The 16,189-nt window shown below is 56.0% G+C and overlaps 1 protein-coding gene across 2 annotated transcripts in view; it reads left to right on the plus strand.

Annotated features, from left to right (window-relative positions):
• The window catches only part of GRM4 (glutamate metabotropic receptor 4), a 53,714-nt gene that overhangs the window by 9,497 nt on the left and 28,028 nt on the right, over positions 1–16,189 (plus strand). For both annotated transcript variants that reach the window (XM_037410661.1, XM_037410662.1), the window contains exon 3: positions 9,168–9,384. In XM_037410661.1, coding sequence (XP_037266558.1) covers positions 9,168–9,384 — 217 coding nt within the window. The remainder of the gene's footprint in view (positions 1–9,167; positions 9,385–16,189) is intronic.

The raw sequence follows: 16,189 nt of genomic DNA on the forward strand, positions 1-16,189 counted from the left end.
GCCTCTTCCACGGCTGAGGGTAGGGAGGAGCTGGTGTCTTTAAAACCCTTCTCCTGCCTCCGCTGTGTTCCCTGGGATCCCTTCATCCATTCTCCTCCAGTGGTGACACTTTTAGCAGGAGGATTTTTCTCTCTTCTCCTCTGGTTTTGTGGCGAGGGGGGATGCTGATGCTCCTGGTGCCAGCGGGGCTGTGGGAGGGCAGTCGCCTGGCAGGGGATGGATGGGGAGGTGGGCTGAGTGTGAGTGTGGGCTGGGATAACGCAGGCTGGAAGGACTGTGGGGGGCTCATCCCACTGCCTGTGCCCACCAGGACCATCTCTGGGCTCAGACTGGGTTGCTCAGGGCTTGGTTGTGGTAGATCTTAAAAACTTCTGAGGCTGGAGGGGGTGCCGAGGATTTCTGGGGTGCAGCCCTGGCCCCCCTTCCTGGCTGGTACTTGAGGGGGCTTGGACAATCTGTGGGAGCAGTGTCACTGGGAGGGTCAGCCCGGGGGCCCCCTGCCCATCGTGTTCAGCACCCTGTGTGTAAAAAGTCACATAAAAGATGCCGGGCACCTCCCTGCTGTGGCTGTCACCTATAGACTGTCTCAGCTGCCTGCAACAGCTGAGAGTTGGGGGTGTTTCAGTATAGGTCCCCCTTACACAGGTTATGGGGGGTGGCTCATAAGGGGGGGCGGGTTATACCCCCAAAACGTAAGGTCACGCCTGAGCCAAACGGCTGGGGAGCTGCAGGGTTGCCACGTCCACTGCTGGGGTGGAGGCGGCTCTTGCTGATGGGCTGCGAGGGCGGCTGTGACCGCTCCGTGCTCCGGCCCAGGGGACATGGGCCAGGCTGGGGACACTTGTGCTGTGCCACTGGCCCCGGCTGCGTGGGGGGGAACAGGGGGCTCAGGGCTGCGGTGGGACACGGGCTCCCCCCGGCTCTCCCTACCAGCCGCAGGAAAGCCGAGGAGTTCATAATTACTCTCCCCTCGCTGTGCATTTATTTATCTGCATCAACATCCCTGGGCTAGAGAGTGTTTGAACAAGAGTCCCCTCTGCAGCAAACGGCAGGGAGAAATATAAATACTCTGCACACCCAGCAGCGGTGGGAGCCCCGTGCTGCCCCCGGAGTGGGGTCCCACCTCTTCCACCCCTCCCAGCACCCCGGAACCTCTCGGTTCTGCAGGATCGGGGCCGTTTTCCCTTTTTTCTTACCTTCGTCCTCCGCCAGCCCAGTACACTGAGAGCTCTGGGTGCCCTCTTGGGAGGGCTGGAAGCTGTTAGCGAAGACGGAAAAACCAGATCGCTGATGGAGTTTGATTTTTCTGGGTCCCTTTTTTTAAAATGTGTTAATGTTCCAGGCGACGAGTGAGAAGGCTATTCAATAATTAAAATAATATAAATTAGAGGGAGCGGGAGGAACTTAAAAGCTATTTGCCGAGACAAAAAAGATTGAATGCTTGCTTGGGAGAGGAGGAGGGAGGCGACAGGCAGTGGGAAAGGAGGAAGGAGACTGACAGTTGGAGGAGTGGGGATATAGGGATACCTACATCCTTTCTAGATTATGATGGTTTTTTTTCCCCCCTTCTCATCCAGTTTTGCTCCCTGGGCAAAGCAGCTGTGACCTGTGCAGGGAGGATGTCGCTGAGCTCAAATGCACCCACGCCGCAGCCTTGCAGCCAGGCACCAGTGCCGCTGGTGGCTCGGTGAGGGCACGTCCAGAGCCCTGGGGGTCCGCAGCAACTTTAAAACCCAGAGTTGATCTCAGCCCAGCGTGACAGTGTGGAAATGCAAGTTGATGGACAGGCAGGTAGAGGATGGAGACTTCAACCCCCCCGGGTAGGGGGATGCAGGGTGACCTCAACCATTCCTAGACAGCGGCGAATCTCTGGGGGATGGGGTGTGCATGCAGGTGGGCTCACCCCCGGCCGTTCCCAGAGCAGAGACATCATTCCCATGGGATGTGTGGTCTCACCTCACCTTGCTGGGCCCAGCCACATTGCTGCAGCAGCAGGGGCTCGGGGATTCCGGGGTCTCTTCCCCTCTGCCATGACCTGAGAGCTGCTGCTGCTCTTTGTTATTCAAATAGTGGGTTTATGGCAGGGACATGCTTAAAATGAAAATAAGGCAACTTCCATTTCACGCTGCCGCTGACCTTTAAGCACGGGTGACTCCACTCTGAGGTTCAGCAAAGCATTTGCCTTCCCGGGTGTCGCTGCACAGGCAGTTGCCTTTGCCTGTTCCCTGGGGAATGATGCTCACCGGAGCTCTGGCTCCTGCTGTGGCCTGCTGGCACAAGGCGAGTACGGCTCACATCCCCCTCCGAGTACTGCTCACATCCCCCTCCGAGTACTGCTCCGAGTACTGCTCACATCCCCCTCTGAGTACTGCTCACATCCCCCTCGAGTACTGCTCACATCCCCCTCCGAGTACTGCTCCGAGTATTGCTCACATCCCCCTCCGAGTATTGCTCACATCCCCCTCCGAGTAATGCTCCGAGTACTGCTCACATCCCCTCCGAGTACTGCTCACATCCCCCTCCGAGTACTGCTCACATCCCCCTCGAGTACTGCTCACATCCCCCTCGAGTACTGCTCACATCCCCCTTGAGTACTGCTCACATCCCCCGCCGAGTACTGCTCACATCCCCCTCGAGTACTGCTCACATCCCCCTCGAGTATTGCTCACATCCCCCTCCGAGTACTGCTCACATCCCCCTCCGTGTTCCCTGGCGAGGGGACGCTGATGGGAAGTGCTGGGAGCCAAACTGGTGCAACCTGCTCCCGATGCTGGGGGGAGCACTGGAATGCCTGCCCTGGCTGGGGGTCGGTGCCCCCTCCCCGTGGGCAGCTGGTGGGGGGGAAGCAGGGTGGCGTTTCAAGTGCCCTCCAAGTACTTTGATTTTTTTTTTTAATTGCTGAAGTGGTTCTCTGGGAGGGTTGTAGCACATCCAGACACAAAATCAATTGGAAAGTCCAACCAGGCAAGGAGCAAACAGCATCCCCCCCAACCCGTCCCTGGGTGTGCGCTCGCACCCCTGCACCCGTGGGGATGCAAGCAGGAGCCGTCCCCTCCCTTTGGTCACCCACATTTCAGCGATGGGTCCCCTCACCCCGCTCCAGCAGCAGTAGGTGGGTCACTGCAGGTCTGCATCCCACCCTGCAGGTGACAGCAGCCCCCCCAACTTGTCCCCAGGAGCCTGGAGCAGCCCCTTTACCTCCGGCCGTATGCATGGCAGAGGTGGTTGTTCCTGCCCCAGGATGATGCTGTCCCCCTCCGTGGTCCCTCGCCCCATCCCACGCTCCCCTCCCACGCATCTCTCCCTGCTCCCTTCCCATGCAGCCCACCGGCCCTTCCCCACCGGCGGTGAGCCTTGCCCCTCCCTGCCAGGGTTTTTGTTGCTCCTGTGCTACATAAATACGTAACGTGTCCTTTTAGATGCCACTGCCTAATTAAAGCTGTACATCAGTGGAACAACTTGCAGATGCGGCATCCTCTGTCCAAGCTGGCTCCATCTCTCCTCGTAGCTCTGCTTGCAGAAAAAACCTTCCCCCAAATCCCTGGTCTCGGCTCCTTGCGATAGCATCTCTCTGGCGTCACTGCAAGAGCTTTCTGGCATGCTCCAGCTCCTTCCCACCCCTTTCTGCTAGCTTTCCAGCCCCAGCTCTACGTACTTTCTCCTGAACCACCACGGTGATGCTGGTGTAAAAGGAACCAGGTCTGTCCCCTGCAAATATGATCCCCAAAAAGCTGCGTCGGGGTCTGGGGTTGCATTTTTCAACCCCACCCAGAAAGAGCTGGGACGTGATGAAGCCTAAGTGCTCAGCTGGGGTGAGGAGCATCCTTGGCCAGGGGAAGGACTCAGCACACGCCGGACACTTTGAGGTGCTTGTTTTCTTTGTGGCAGTGAGTGCAGCAGCTCTTTTTAGCACAGGGGTATTGTACAGCATGAATAATTCACCTAACGGAGGACGATGCCAGTCGTGTGTGTGGCGGGAGCCAGGAGTGCTCAGCACCTGCAGGCACATGAGGTTTTGCTGCCTGGGGCTGGGTTGCTGCAGCTGGGGGTGTGTGTATGTGTGTGTGCAGAGCTGGATTAGACCCCTGGTGCTGAGCCCCCCAGGTTTGTGTCTGCTCCCTGCAACGGGGGATGCCCCAAGGCTTTGGGGGCAGTGGGATGGGAGGGCTGCTGCATTCAGCACCACGCTTCCCCACTTAGTGGGTAAATAACCTTCATGAAGCCAGGAAGGTGGAAATCGGCTGGGGGACTCTGATTAATCACCCGCTCCTGCCACTTCATTTCCTTGTTCTTCACTGGGTTTATTAAAACAAATTGCAGCTGCCTGGCTCCCCCAAGCTGCCCTGGCCCCGCAGCCCCAAGCTGTGTCCCTGGGCTGGGCGAGGAGGAGCGGGAGGCTGAAGGCAGGGGGACCGCACTTTCAGCCAGGAGCATCCCGAAGGGCAGCATCCATGGCTGTCTGCACCCCATGCTTGGGATGGGAGCTGGGGTTTGTTTTGGAAAAAGGGATGCAACCACCCTTTGGCAGCACCGGCGTTATCCACTGGAGCTGCCTCCCCAGTGCAGGAAGCCTGGTCTGTGGGCAATTAAGAAAAAGTTTTCTTTCTCATCACTGGTTTTCCATCTGCCGCCAGCACCCCCAGCTGAGCTGTCTCCTTTCGGCATCAGCCGGTGCCAGGGCTGGCCGGGAGAGCCTCCCGCAGCTGCCGTGCTTCCCGGTGCTTTATTTTTTGACAAGAGCCAGATTTATTGAAGGAGACCGAGCAGCCCGTGCGTGGCTGGTGTCAGCCCCGGCGCTGGAGCTGCCTGATTTAGATGCTCGGTTGAACAGGTCACGACAAAGGAGCGGGCAGGTCGGGGAGTCTGTGCTCCCTACCCTGAGCTATGTCCTCTCAGGAGTGGCTTCATCCTGGTGGCACCGGCGCTGGGAAACGGAGGAATCTGGTATCAGCTCTGTCTTGTGGCGGTGTGCCGTGGTCCCTGAGCGATCTGCCTGCCCTGTGCGTTAGGAGCAGCCCACCCCCACCCCCACCCTACATTTTCAGCTGGGGAAAGTGAGGCACGGAGAGCTGGTAAGCAGCCCAGGGTCTGTGGGATGCGGGAACTTTATTGCTCTCCAAGGAGATGCTGAGGGCTGCTGGACCCTGTCTTGGCACTGGGCCTGATCCTGCAGCCCCGGGGAAGGGGCAGTGGCACAGGGGCTGCAGCTCATTCTGTTCCGATGACAAAGTCTGACCATCCCCACTCAGCCCCCTCGCTCCTCCAGCCCCTGCGGTGCTTTACGCTCTCCCTAATTAAAAGCTGCTGTCCAAATGGCTCGATGATGGAAATTCTAATTAAATCAATTCCATCTTGTCGGTGAACCAGAGGTTTGCAGAAGATACGCATGAAATTAATAAGTGTGGTTAGGGAATTAGCTGCCTCTGACCCTGCTCCTGGTGTGGGGGGGTCGGTGCAGGAGCCCCTTCTCATGGGGTTGCTCCCAACTGGTGTGTGAGGCTCTGGCCACGCGATGGCCCATTTGTTTTTTGGTTCCTTCCCTCCTGGCTGCTCGGGCTGATGTTCAGATTGATGGTTTAAGCCGTGCTGAAATCACCGCCTTTGCCTAATTCTCCCCAATCCAGAGGGATTCTGTCCACCGCTGTAGGAAAAATGGCCCACCAGCTCGGTGTTCGTGAAATCGGTATGAAATCCAGGTGCTTTGGCAGTGGGTTTGAGGTCGATCACACCAGCCCATTGACCTAAGGGGCTGGGAGGAGCAGGATGACACCCCCGACCATGGCTCTCGCCTGCTCTCTTACCCTGAGGGGCACTTCTGCAGGCTGGGGGTGCTTCTGGATGATGCTGACCCTGTTTTTTGGTTCAAAAAAAGGGAGGAAGGAGGTTTTACCCCCTGCTCTGGCATTACTCCTCACTCTTGATGGGACAAAGGAGTCTTGAGGTGCAGGAGAGCTGGTCCCACTGATTCCCCCCCGCCCCAGTATTTATCCCAGGCTGGAGATGAGCCAGAGAAGGTACCACTGGTGCCCAAATATGCAGCTGAGAGGCCAAATTTCCAGCTTTGGCCTCCCCGCTACATCCTTCTTCTTTCTAAGAACCCTGAATTCCCTGCCTGCATTTTGCTTTTACGGACCTAAAAGGACTTTTGTCTTTTATCTGAGAAAATAGCTGGTGCCAGGAGCTGGGCTATTGCAGACCAGGAGATCAAAAAGGCAAAGGGGAGGAAAAAAGGCAGAAGTCATCTATGAAATGGTCGTTTGAGAACTGGTATTTTATTTTCACTTCCATCCAAGGCAGAGGAATAAGAGAAAAAAGCTCTTTCCATTTGTTTATTAAAATACAGCTTCCAGTTTATAGCCCGTAGATCAACAGGTAGTTTCTAGGCTTCATTTTCCAGCAGAGATTCCGGTGGGATGGGCAGCCTGGGGGTTAAAGCCAGATGTGCCCCAGCTGTCCGAGCTTGGATGGGATGCGCGGTGGAATGGGGGAACAGCTGGGAAGTCTCCATCACCAGCGCTCTGCTGAGGAGGCAGGGATCTGTTTAAACTAAACCACTTTGCAGAGAAAAAAAATCATTGAGAAAGGATCCTCTGGAAAGACAGGGTTGCATCCCTGCCCCCCAAAATCTCCTTTGACGTGGGCACTGCTGCTTTCCATGCCCACTTGACCTCATTGCATGGGTACGCTGCCTGCATCACCTCCATCCCAAGCCCCCGTGTCCATCCTTTGCCCGGCACCGCTGTAGCCAAGGCAGGAAGGATCCTGGCAAGGAGAGCAGGCGCGGAGCAGCCCCCCCCCCCCCCGCCCCGTTCCCTCCCCAGGATGAATGATTGCCAGACGAGCGCCTCACCTGCTGAGCAGAATTTTAATCGAGTCTCATGTACCGGCTCCTGGTCACAGATACCCAGCGAGCAGATCACAGCCCCTCGGAAAGGAGCACAAAGCAGATTGTCACACAGAGTAATCCTATTTGTGTCTTGATAAAGATTCCTTCCTCTCCCACTCCTCCTCCATCTCTCTCTTTTTTTTTTTCATCTTTTATTTTGCAGGTAGGTGGAAGGGTGGCTGCTCCTTTCTGGGGGCCTTTTAGCATTCAGGTGGAGTCGTGAGTTTATAACACTGGTATTGCATTTTAATAGAGAGAGAGACAGGAGTGGAAGAGGGGAAAATAACGGAGAAACAAAGGAGAAACTGTGCGGTGCAGCCTGGGAGCAGGAGCGGAGGAGAATGGAGGAGGTCCTGGGAGGGTTGGGAGACCTGGGAGGGTCCGTGGGGTAACTCTGGTGCACGTCTCCCCATCCTTGGGATGCTGCTACCCTGCTGGGCTCCCAGTAAGGTGGCTTGGTCTTATAACACCAACTAGGATTCCCACAGATCCCCCCCTCCAAACCTCTCCCTGTCCCCTCCAAGCCCACCCAGGTGTTTCTGCTGCTGGGATCTGGCTAATTGCTTAACGGGGACTGGTGATGGGTGAGGCCGAAGCTGATTTAGGCATCTGGCATCGCCCAGGAGCCTGCTGAGCCCAGAGGATTACTGGGATCCCTTGCAGTCCCCTGTGGCTCTGGCAGCATTTGCGCTCCTGCAAGCTGCCATTACTGAATTATTCCTAAATGGATTAGCGGGAGCAGGAGAGGGGGGAAAACTCTCCGAGAGCCGGGGGCTGCTGCTCGGTGCCTGCTTGCCCCCAAGCCATGGGGTGGTTTGGGGTCGGCGATGCCCTGGGCTGTTCCTCCTCTGTTTGCTTGGTCCTGGCACTGAAGCAGCATCCGCAGGAAGGTGAGAGGGCAGCGGGTGGCCGGATCCTGCCACCGGCCGTGCCCGCTCCGGGTAGGGCTGTCGATGTCTCTGCTGTGCTGCTGCCCTGTGGCTCTGGGCGCATCCTGGCTGAATTTAACACCTTCCCCAGGTTTTGGGCTCTGCCAGCCCTTGCAATGTGTGGGGCTGCACCCTGGAGAGGTACCTGCTTGGGTGGGGGGGCGAGGGGGTGGTGGACGGGGCTGTCTGGGTGCTCGGTTTGCCTTTGGCAGGGAGCTTCAGGCTGGTGGGGAGAAACTGGGCTTGATAATTTAATAAGCCTTTTCCATCTTTAAGATAAATTAACATCTGTGGTGTGTTTTGGAGATGTAAAGTGCTGTGTAAGTGTTAAGCATTGCATGATCCTGCGGTGCTAAATCATTCTAATGTACTGCGCGAGGTGCGGTGGCTCGGGTTAATTTAAAGGGCTTATTTATGGCTTGGGTGGACGGGACCTGGTGGGGTGGGGTGGGATCTGTCCTTCCTGGGGCAGGAAGCCAAGGGGAGACCTTGGGAGTGCTGTCCAGGGCAGAAATAAGGTTTTCTCTTTGGCGTCTCCCATGTTGGGTACTTTCGATGTTCAGGCAACTGGGGATCCTGCTGGGTGTCCCTGAGCTTCAGGTGGTCCCTGAGCCCCGATGTCCCCAGGGGCTGAGCTAGCCTGCGTGGCCAAGGGTTGGAACCGGCTTTCCCTGCGTGGTGCTGGTCCCCTTTGCCCAGGCAGCACCCAGAGGTACCCACAGCTCTCGTGCTGGCTGGCACCCGCGGAGCACGGGGGGGAGGTCAAAGCAAGCAGGGAGGCAGGCAGGCGTGGTACATGCAGCAATGAAAGCTTGGGATGCTCTGAACCTCTCCTTGCAATGCCTGCCCAGCTCCATGGTGGACCTTGAAGGGACTTGTTGGTGTCTGCTCTGCCCTGGGGCTGGGCTCTGTTCTTCCTTGGGAGATCCTGGAGTCCTTCTGACCTGCTGGGCAGATCCTGGAGTCCTTCTGACCTGCTGGCCTCTGTGTGGGCTGGACTGGAGGGTGCAGAGATGTGTGTCTTGGCATGGGTTAGGGTGGTTTTGTGTCTCCTGTGCCCAATTATGCATGGAAGCTACTGGATCAAAGCCTTTGGGTTTCCACCAAGACCCAGTAGAGCTGATCACCCACCACTTCATAGTCTTCCTCCATAAGGTGCTGGTCTTGGGTGCTGTGGAGCATCCCATGCCTGTCTAGTGGCACATGCTCCCACCTACCCGGTGGTCTTCCTTGATTTCCACCCCTTCCTTCTCCAGAGCAGGGCTTTGGGAGCATGGGCAAGGTGAGGGCATTGCAGTGGGGTGAAGATCACCTCTTTCTCCTGATGCTTTGTCTTGCCCCCTCCATCCCAGATCCCCCAGATCAGCTACGCCTCCACCGCGCCGGACCTGAGCGACAACAGCCGCTATGACTTCTTCTCCCGCGTCGTCCCGTCTGACACCTACCAGGCTCAAGCCATGGTAGACATCGTCAAAGCCCTTAAGTGGAACTACGTCTCCACCTTGGCCTCCGAGGGCAGCTATGGTGAGAGCGGTGTGGAAGCCTTCATCCAGAAGTCCAGGGAGGATGGTGAGTAGGTTTCTCCTGGGATGGGAGCTTGGTGTGGGCTTTGGAGCAGCTGGGGCTGGAGGAGAAAAGGCAATGGCTGGGGATGGGTGGATGCATCTGGTGGGCTTCTCGGCTTGAGCTGCGATGTGATTGTGGCGCACGAGCAGGGCTAGGTGGCATGGTTCTGGGGACAGCCCTGGGGCAGTGTGGGTTTTGGGGCTGCCCTGCTGATTGCAAGGACAATGTGGTGGCCAGCAAGGATCCAAACTCTCCAGCAAGGATTGGGACCAGCAATCCCAAGCTGCCTCCACTCTGCAGGGCAGGCTGCTTTATTGCTGCTGGCTCTTTTTGGAAAACATCTCGAGATCCCATTCCCTGCTTGCCAGGAGACCTCAGATCTGCTGAGCTTCCTCCATGGCTGAGCCACGGTGCTGGGCGCGTTCCAGAAGAAAAGGCTTTTACAAATACTCCCAGGTTTTAACAGAAAATAAAGTTGGCATCACCGCGTGCTTCGCCCAATTTTAGTGGAATTATCCTCGAGGGCAGGTGCTTTAATTTGTCTATAGGCTTTGGACAGGCGGAAAGTCTGTGCTCAGCAAAACTCTTTGGGAGGATTTGTCTGGAGTCAGAAAGATTTTGCTGACAGGAGCACTGGGATGCTTAGGGGGGATTAGCAGCCTTGGGAATGGCAGAGGAGCTTGTGGGTACCCGCTGGTGGCCGAGCATCAACCCTGGATGGGCTGGGCTGGGTGAGGAGCCCTGGGGATCGCTGTTATGGGTGCTATCACCATGAGTGCAGAGCCACCCTGAGACCCCACGGAGTGACCGGCACAGCACCGGGGTCCCTCCTGGCTCCGGCATCATCACTTCGCCTCCACAGCATCGTGTGCACGGGGTGGGATGGGAGCTAAAGAGTGTTTTCCGAGGCAGTTAAAACCCTGCAGTGCACAGGCTGCTGCCTATTACTGGCTTAACTGTATCTGAATGGCACATTAAGTTCTGGCAAAATCGGTGGGACACCAGCCTATCTGGAGCTAGTCAAACTGTGTTACGGCCTTATAAATGGATAAAGGGAATAAAAACTTCTAGGTGACGAGCTCCTAATCAAAGCCCTATAAATAGGAACAGCGTTAATTCTGTCTTGCGTGCACGCCCTGGCACTGGGAACCGGCTGTGCTTTTAATATGCAGAGAAACCCATCTGGGGATTCAACCTGGAAACTGCTCTTCAGGATTTTAACTTGAAAAGCAGAATATTTTTACGGGGTTGTGGTTGAGCAAGAAGGAGCGTGTGGGGATGCTTCGGAACAGGCGGGTGCGATGCTCGTGCCCTGGGATGGGGATGCAGGTGTGAGCAGTGCTGGGGTGCCCGCGCCGAGCTGGGGTTGTGTCCGCGCAGTCGGGTGTGACGGCGAGTTGCTGCAGGGGATGATACGTGGATCTGCAGATGCAAAGGTGCCGGGGGGGGGGTGCGTGGGTCCAGGGGTGCCCTGCAGGGTGGGGTGCCCCATGGAAGGGCTGCGAGCAAAGGGCTGCCCTTATGGTGATGTTAACAGCTCCCAGGGTTTGTAAATGCAAACAGCAGCCCCAGCTGGTTAGTGCTGATAATGAGATTCTCATCTGACTATAGGAGCAGTAAGGGAAAGCAGCCTTTTTTGGGGGAGGTGGGGGCATTTTTGCATTATTTCCAGCATTTTTCCACCCAAAAAAAGGGAGTTTCCATGCCCGCCTTGGGCCGGCAGAATCTGCCCAGCGAGATGCCCAGGGCAGGGCTGATGGGACTGCTGGGTGACACGGGGCGGGCGGGGGGGGGGGTGACAGGGTGAAGCAGCTTCGTTAGCCTGTGCCTGGCTCTGTTGTGCCCTTATCCTGCAGCAAGCAGGGCTGGAGGATGCTCTGCATCTGCTCCAGCACCCATGGTGCTGCTCCCCGGGGTGCTGGGCTGCACATGGCTGGGGTGAGAGGGCTGGGGCACAGGCAGGATTGGAAGCCACGCTCCTCCTCCATTAAGCACCAGTAAGGAGCGGTGGTTGTGACTGGTGGCCCTACTGCAGCGCGAGCACTTCTTCTCTCGGATACCTGTGGTTACCGCAAATTCTTATAACCAGATGGTTAACGATATGACAGTGTAATTGCAGAGTAAACAAGTGTACATGGAGTCGAAATGCACGTGTATTAATCTGGGGCTGAGGCAGTCCTGTAATTTGTGTATCCACGTAACCCAACGATTATGTGCATTAGTGATAATTTAGTTATCAAAAAGCATAATTCCACTGTAATTGCAGTATAACAGCGGCGTAAGTGCAGCCTATGTGTTATCAGCAGTAATGCCACGCCGCAGGAATACGTTTATTTAGAAGAGCCATCGTTTATCAGCCGGAGTCAGGGCGCCGGGGCAGCAGCTCTCACTTGGGTGGGCTCCAAGCTGTTTCCCAAAGCATCTCCCCTGGGAAGGAGCACCGGGGGGTCTCACCCTCACTGCTTTGCCCATGGAAGAGGGCTCCATGGCTGTGAATAATGGTGAGGTTGGACCAAGAACATGCTTTTTCTTTTTTTATTTTTTTTTTTTAATTTTATTTTTATTTGAAGATCTCCCAGTCTTGCCCCCTGTGGTGGCAACTACAAGGGTGGAGGAGGAGCTGGGCTGCACCTGCTTCATTTCTCTGTCTTCCCCCCTAAAGATGGCTCTGCTGACACTAAATACCTTTACACCAGCACAGAGCCACTAGGAGCAGGTGAAGAATCTGGCCTCTCCTTCATAGCCTGTTTGTATATGCCTGGCACTCATTTGCATTTCTCCAGCAGCATGAAGGGTCCTGCGATTTATTGCTGCTTCAAGGTGCCTCCAGCATGTCAAAGTGATGTAAAAGGGCTGTCGGTTGACTGAGGATCTGGCCTCTGCCGAGGGCTTGCCAGCAGTTTGTCAAGCGATGGAGTTTACCTGGTCGGGGGTATTTATGCTGGGAGAAAGAGCCCTGCAGGAGGGAGAGCGGCGGGGGCAGCGCAGGGGGTCTCTGACCCGACCCGGGGATCAGGGTGAGCATCTCCCGCTCTCCTCCTGAACTCGCTCTGCTTCATTTTTCATGCCAAGCCTGAGCCTTCAGAGTCAGTTTTTATTTCCATCAGGCAATAATGCTCATTGCTGTAGTTAGCAGTTAGCATTCAAGCTGTTTGCTTTCTGATGCATTATCAACTTGACCTTCAGTTTCAATTTTTAGCAAAGCCTCATGCTAAAGCCCTCGCTGTCGCAGTGGAAAGTGTTTTTGCTCGAGGCACAAACCCACTCCCTCCGCTGGCGGGGAGGGAAGGATCTCACCCCGGGGACAGGTTATTCCTGCAGCCAAGGCTGGCCCTGGGTTACCAAGACATACTGGCACGTCTTATATATTGCAATTATTCTGGCAATTATGCTGTTGGCTCCTGGTGATTGCTGGTGGTTGCACCGATGGCCAGCTGGTCCTTATTTAGTAAATGCTTTTTTTTTTTTTTTTTTTGGTGCTAGCATTGCAGAGGTGTTCAGCCTGCAAAGGGTGAATTTCCTTTGGCCATTTTAAAGTGTTTTAAGTGCTTCCCTCAAAGCATCCTGCTCCTCTGAAGCATCCTGCAAAGGCAGTGGGTGTCAGCTGTATTTGCGCTGGGCACCAGCGCAAGGCAGGGCCAGCACTGGGGTGTCTCCAGTGTCCCCATCTCCCACCCCTGGTGTACAGCATCACCCCCTGACCCCAATCCGTGGCATTGTTGGGGTGGATGGGCAGACCCGTCAGCAGCCCTTTGGTTCTGGGTGTGCTGACATCTCTGCTGTTGCCGAGCTCTTGGAAATGAAGTATTAGATTTATGTTTATGTAATTTAGCTGGTGAGTGCAGCATGTTATGCCATGCGTCGTAATGTGCAGCGCTCGGTTTTGTGAAGAGGGTAATATTTCCAGCCAAACGCAAGACTCCTTAGTCATGTGTCTGGATCAATTTTACACTGTCATTTCCCCCCTCTGCTGTTTTATCCTTCGCTGAGTTTTCTATATTTTTTAGTGAGGAGGCTGATATGTATTTGTGATGCATTTGTTCATCTCCATGTGACATTCATGGCTGTCTCCTTCTGGTTTCAGCCGGGTTCATTACTTTTGGTTGATGTGTCAGGATGTTGCACCCAAAAAGCTGCTCCCAAATAAGCAAAAATAGGCTGTGTCTTTATGGCAGATCTGTATGTGCAATCCTGGATGTGGCTAATCCTGGTTATTCGCTGGTTTTGGGGAGTGCCTTTGTTCTGGGTCCCATGGATGTTGTCCCCAGCTGGGATGGATGGGAGGATGATGCTGGTGGGGCCCTGTCCCTGGAGTTCCCTCCCCAGCCGAGTGGGCAGGAGTTCAAGCGAGTGACCTTCAGCCCTGTGGCAGCGAGGTGTGATGAGCGGTAAGGCAGAGCAGGGCTGGTGATCCAGCTCCCTTTCATCCCTGAGGACGGCTGTTCTTGTGCAGTCAGCACTCAATTACCACGGCTCACCGGAGGGCTCTTATTTGCTGCCGGCGTCTCGGTTACCCAGCCAAATCGTCCCATCCAGCAGCCAGCGCAGAGTTGGATGGTTTTTTTTGTGGCATGATGCCATGAGCCCAAAGGGTCCCTGCTCTGCGGGAAGGCTGGCTTTTGGGTCAGTCTTTTCCTGTGGGTGTTTTCTGGCTGATAACGCCAAGGCTGGTGGCATCTCTGGCCCCTCCGGGGCTCAAACGGAGCATCCCTGAGAAGTCCTTTCATAGTATGGCTCATGAAGGGTCACCAGCATGCTTATACTCACCCCCTGAGCTTCTGTGCTGGACTGTATCATCCCACCCTCTGCCCAAAAATTACCCCCAGCTCTCACTGATGCAATGCCTTCATGCAGGACAGGGCAGCTGGAGGGACAGGTCTGGCCACTGAGGCTCTGCTGCCATCGTTGCTTTGGGTCCTGCAACTCTCGCAGGCTCCTCGGAGGCAGAAACCATGTTTCCCGAGTTATTTTCCTATTCTTCCCCCCCCCCCCCGCTTCTTTTCTTTTTGCTATTGTCAGTGCTGTGTACCCCAATACAGCCTGAAGGGAGCTGTGCCTCAGTTTCCCCACCTAAAAACCTTCCCTGCCCTTGAGCTGTTTGCTGGTGGATGCAAAGTGTCCGGCAGGCTGAGACTGGGGAGAGCCAGAGCCAGACTGGGACTACTGGGCACCGCTGCCTGGAAAAACACACGCTCCAGGCCTGGATGCCTTTGCTGGCCGAAATCTGCCTGTAAATAACGCTGCCCTCGCCTCTTCCCTCCGCTCCTTGTTTTGGCATCTCGGTGGGAGCGGGGAGGGAGGGGAGTAGGGCCGGGCGAAGAGGAGCTATTAGTTGTGGTCGAGGCTGGTGCGCGGGCTCTGGCTCGCAGCCCAAAGCTGGGTTATGGAGGCAGCTCGAGTCGATATGTTGCTTGTGAATATTTTTGATGTGTGTTGTGGGTGCCCACAGGCTGGCGACCCCGGCTGCGTTGTGCCAGTGCCAGTGGTGAGGTCTGGGTGAGACGGGAGACGCGGCCGGGGGGGTCAGTGAAGCGGGGAGCCTGGGTGTTTTCTGTGGTGTGGGCTTGGGTTAGGAGTGCTGAGCTGAATTATTATGGTAAATGAAGGGAAAAGCTGTCTTTGCTTTCAGGACTCACCTGGCACTTCAAGCCCCGGCTCCTGGAGCTGCGTGATGGGTGGGGGGCTCTGCTGCAGGCAGTGAACTCCAGCCTCTGACTGCAGAGCAATGCTCCCTGTGCACAGCAGTAGATGGGGGAAAGACTGCAAAATCCTGCTAGAAACCTCCCCAAAAATCCCAGAGCGTCCTGGCTCTTCTTAGTTCAGTGCTGCAGTAGGGTGAGGGGGAAGGAGATGCAGCTCGCCCACAGAGGGGCTGCAGGAGCTGGGGGGGCTTGACTCACCGAGTCCCTGATGAGGTCTTTGGCATAAGAGCTTTCCCGTGGACACAGACCGTGGTGCTGTTACTTACTTGCATGAGGAACCTGAATTTTCTGCTCCCCAGTGCCCTGCCCAGGGCCCTAGGCTTGAGCTGAAGACTTGCTTTTTTTCTTCTTTTCTTTTCCCCATTGCAAATTCATTAATTGCCGATTTAGCCCAGCAATGCAGGCAGTTGAAAAGCAGGCTCAAATTGCTCGGATTGATAATGCCTGATGAGATTTCAAAACACTGAAGAGCAGCGTTTGAGCCTGTTCCAGGGATGAGGTAGGCGGCAAGTGCCGGGAGCCTCTGGTGATGGGGATGCATGGTGCAGAGCTCAGGACACACAAGGAGGGACCCACCATCCCCAAAGTGGGACCAGGCTGAAAAAACTTGGGGGTTGGGGGGCTGCTGTCACTCCCTGCTTTGCATTGCCAGGAGGGAAGGGGTGAGATGCCCGCCTTGCAGTGATGTGCAGAAGTTTACAAGTTGAGAATCTGGCTGCACCAGGGGGATGCGCTGGGGCTGGTTTGGGGTGACAAAGGGGGGTCAGTGTCCCCAAGCACACCTGAGCTGATAGCGGAGGTGCTTTGCCAGCAGTGGGACTGGGACTCGTAGGATATTGCAGCCACCATGTGGGATAATCTGGGTATGGCTGTCATTAGGGCTCTGCCGCAGCAAAGGTGAGACCACACCGTGGGTGGTGGGACCAGGGTGGGCTCGCCAGTGCTGCTGTTGTCCCTTAGCTCATGCTGTGGCGTTGGGCTGTTCCCTCATCACACCACGCTCCCCAGCCGGCCTGTCCGTGGGTGCCATGGGATGTAGGGAGCGTTCCCCAACCTGCAGAGGCGCATGCTGCTGCAGTGTTGAGGGTGGGTGGGTGGGTGGATGG

The sequence above is a fragment of the Falco rusticolus genome, chromosome 17 (assembly GCF_015220075.1).
Source record: "Falco rusticolus isolate bFalRus1 chromosome 17, bFalRus1.pri, whole genome shotgun sequence".
Lineage (NCBI taxonomy): Eukaryota > Metazoa > Chordata > Aves > Falconiformes > Falconidae > Falco > Falco rusticolus.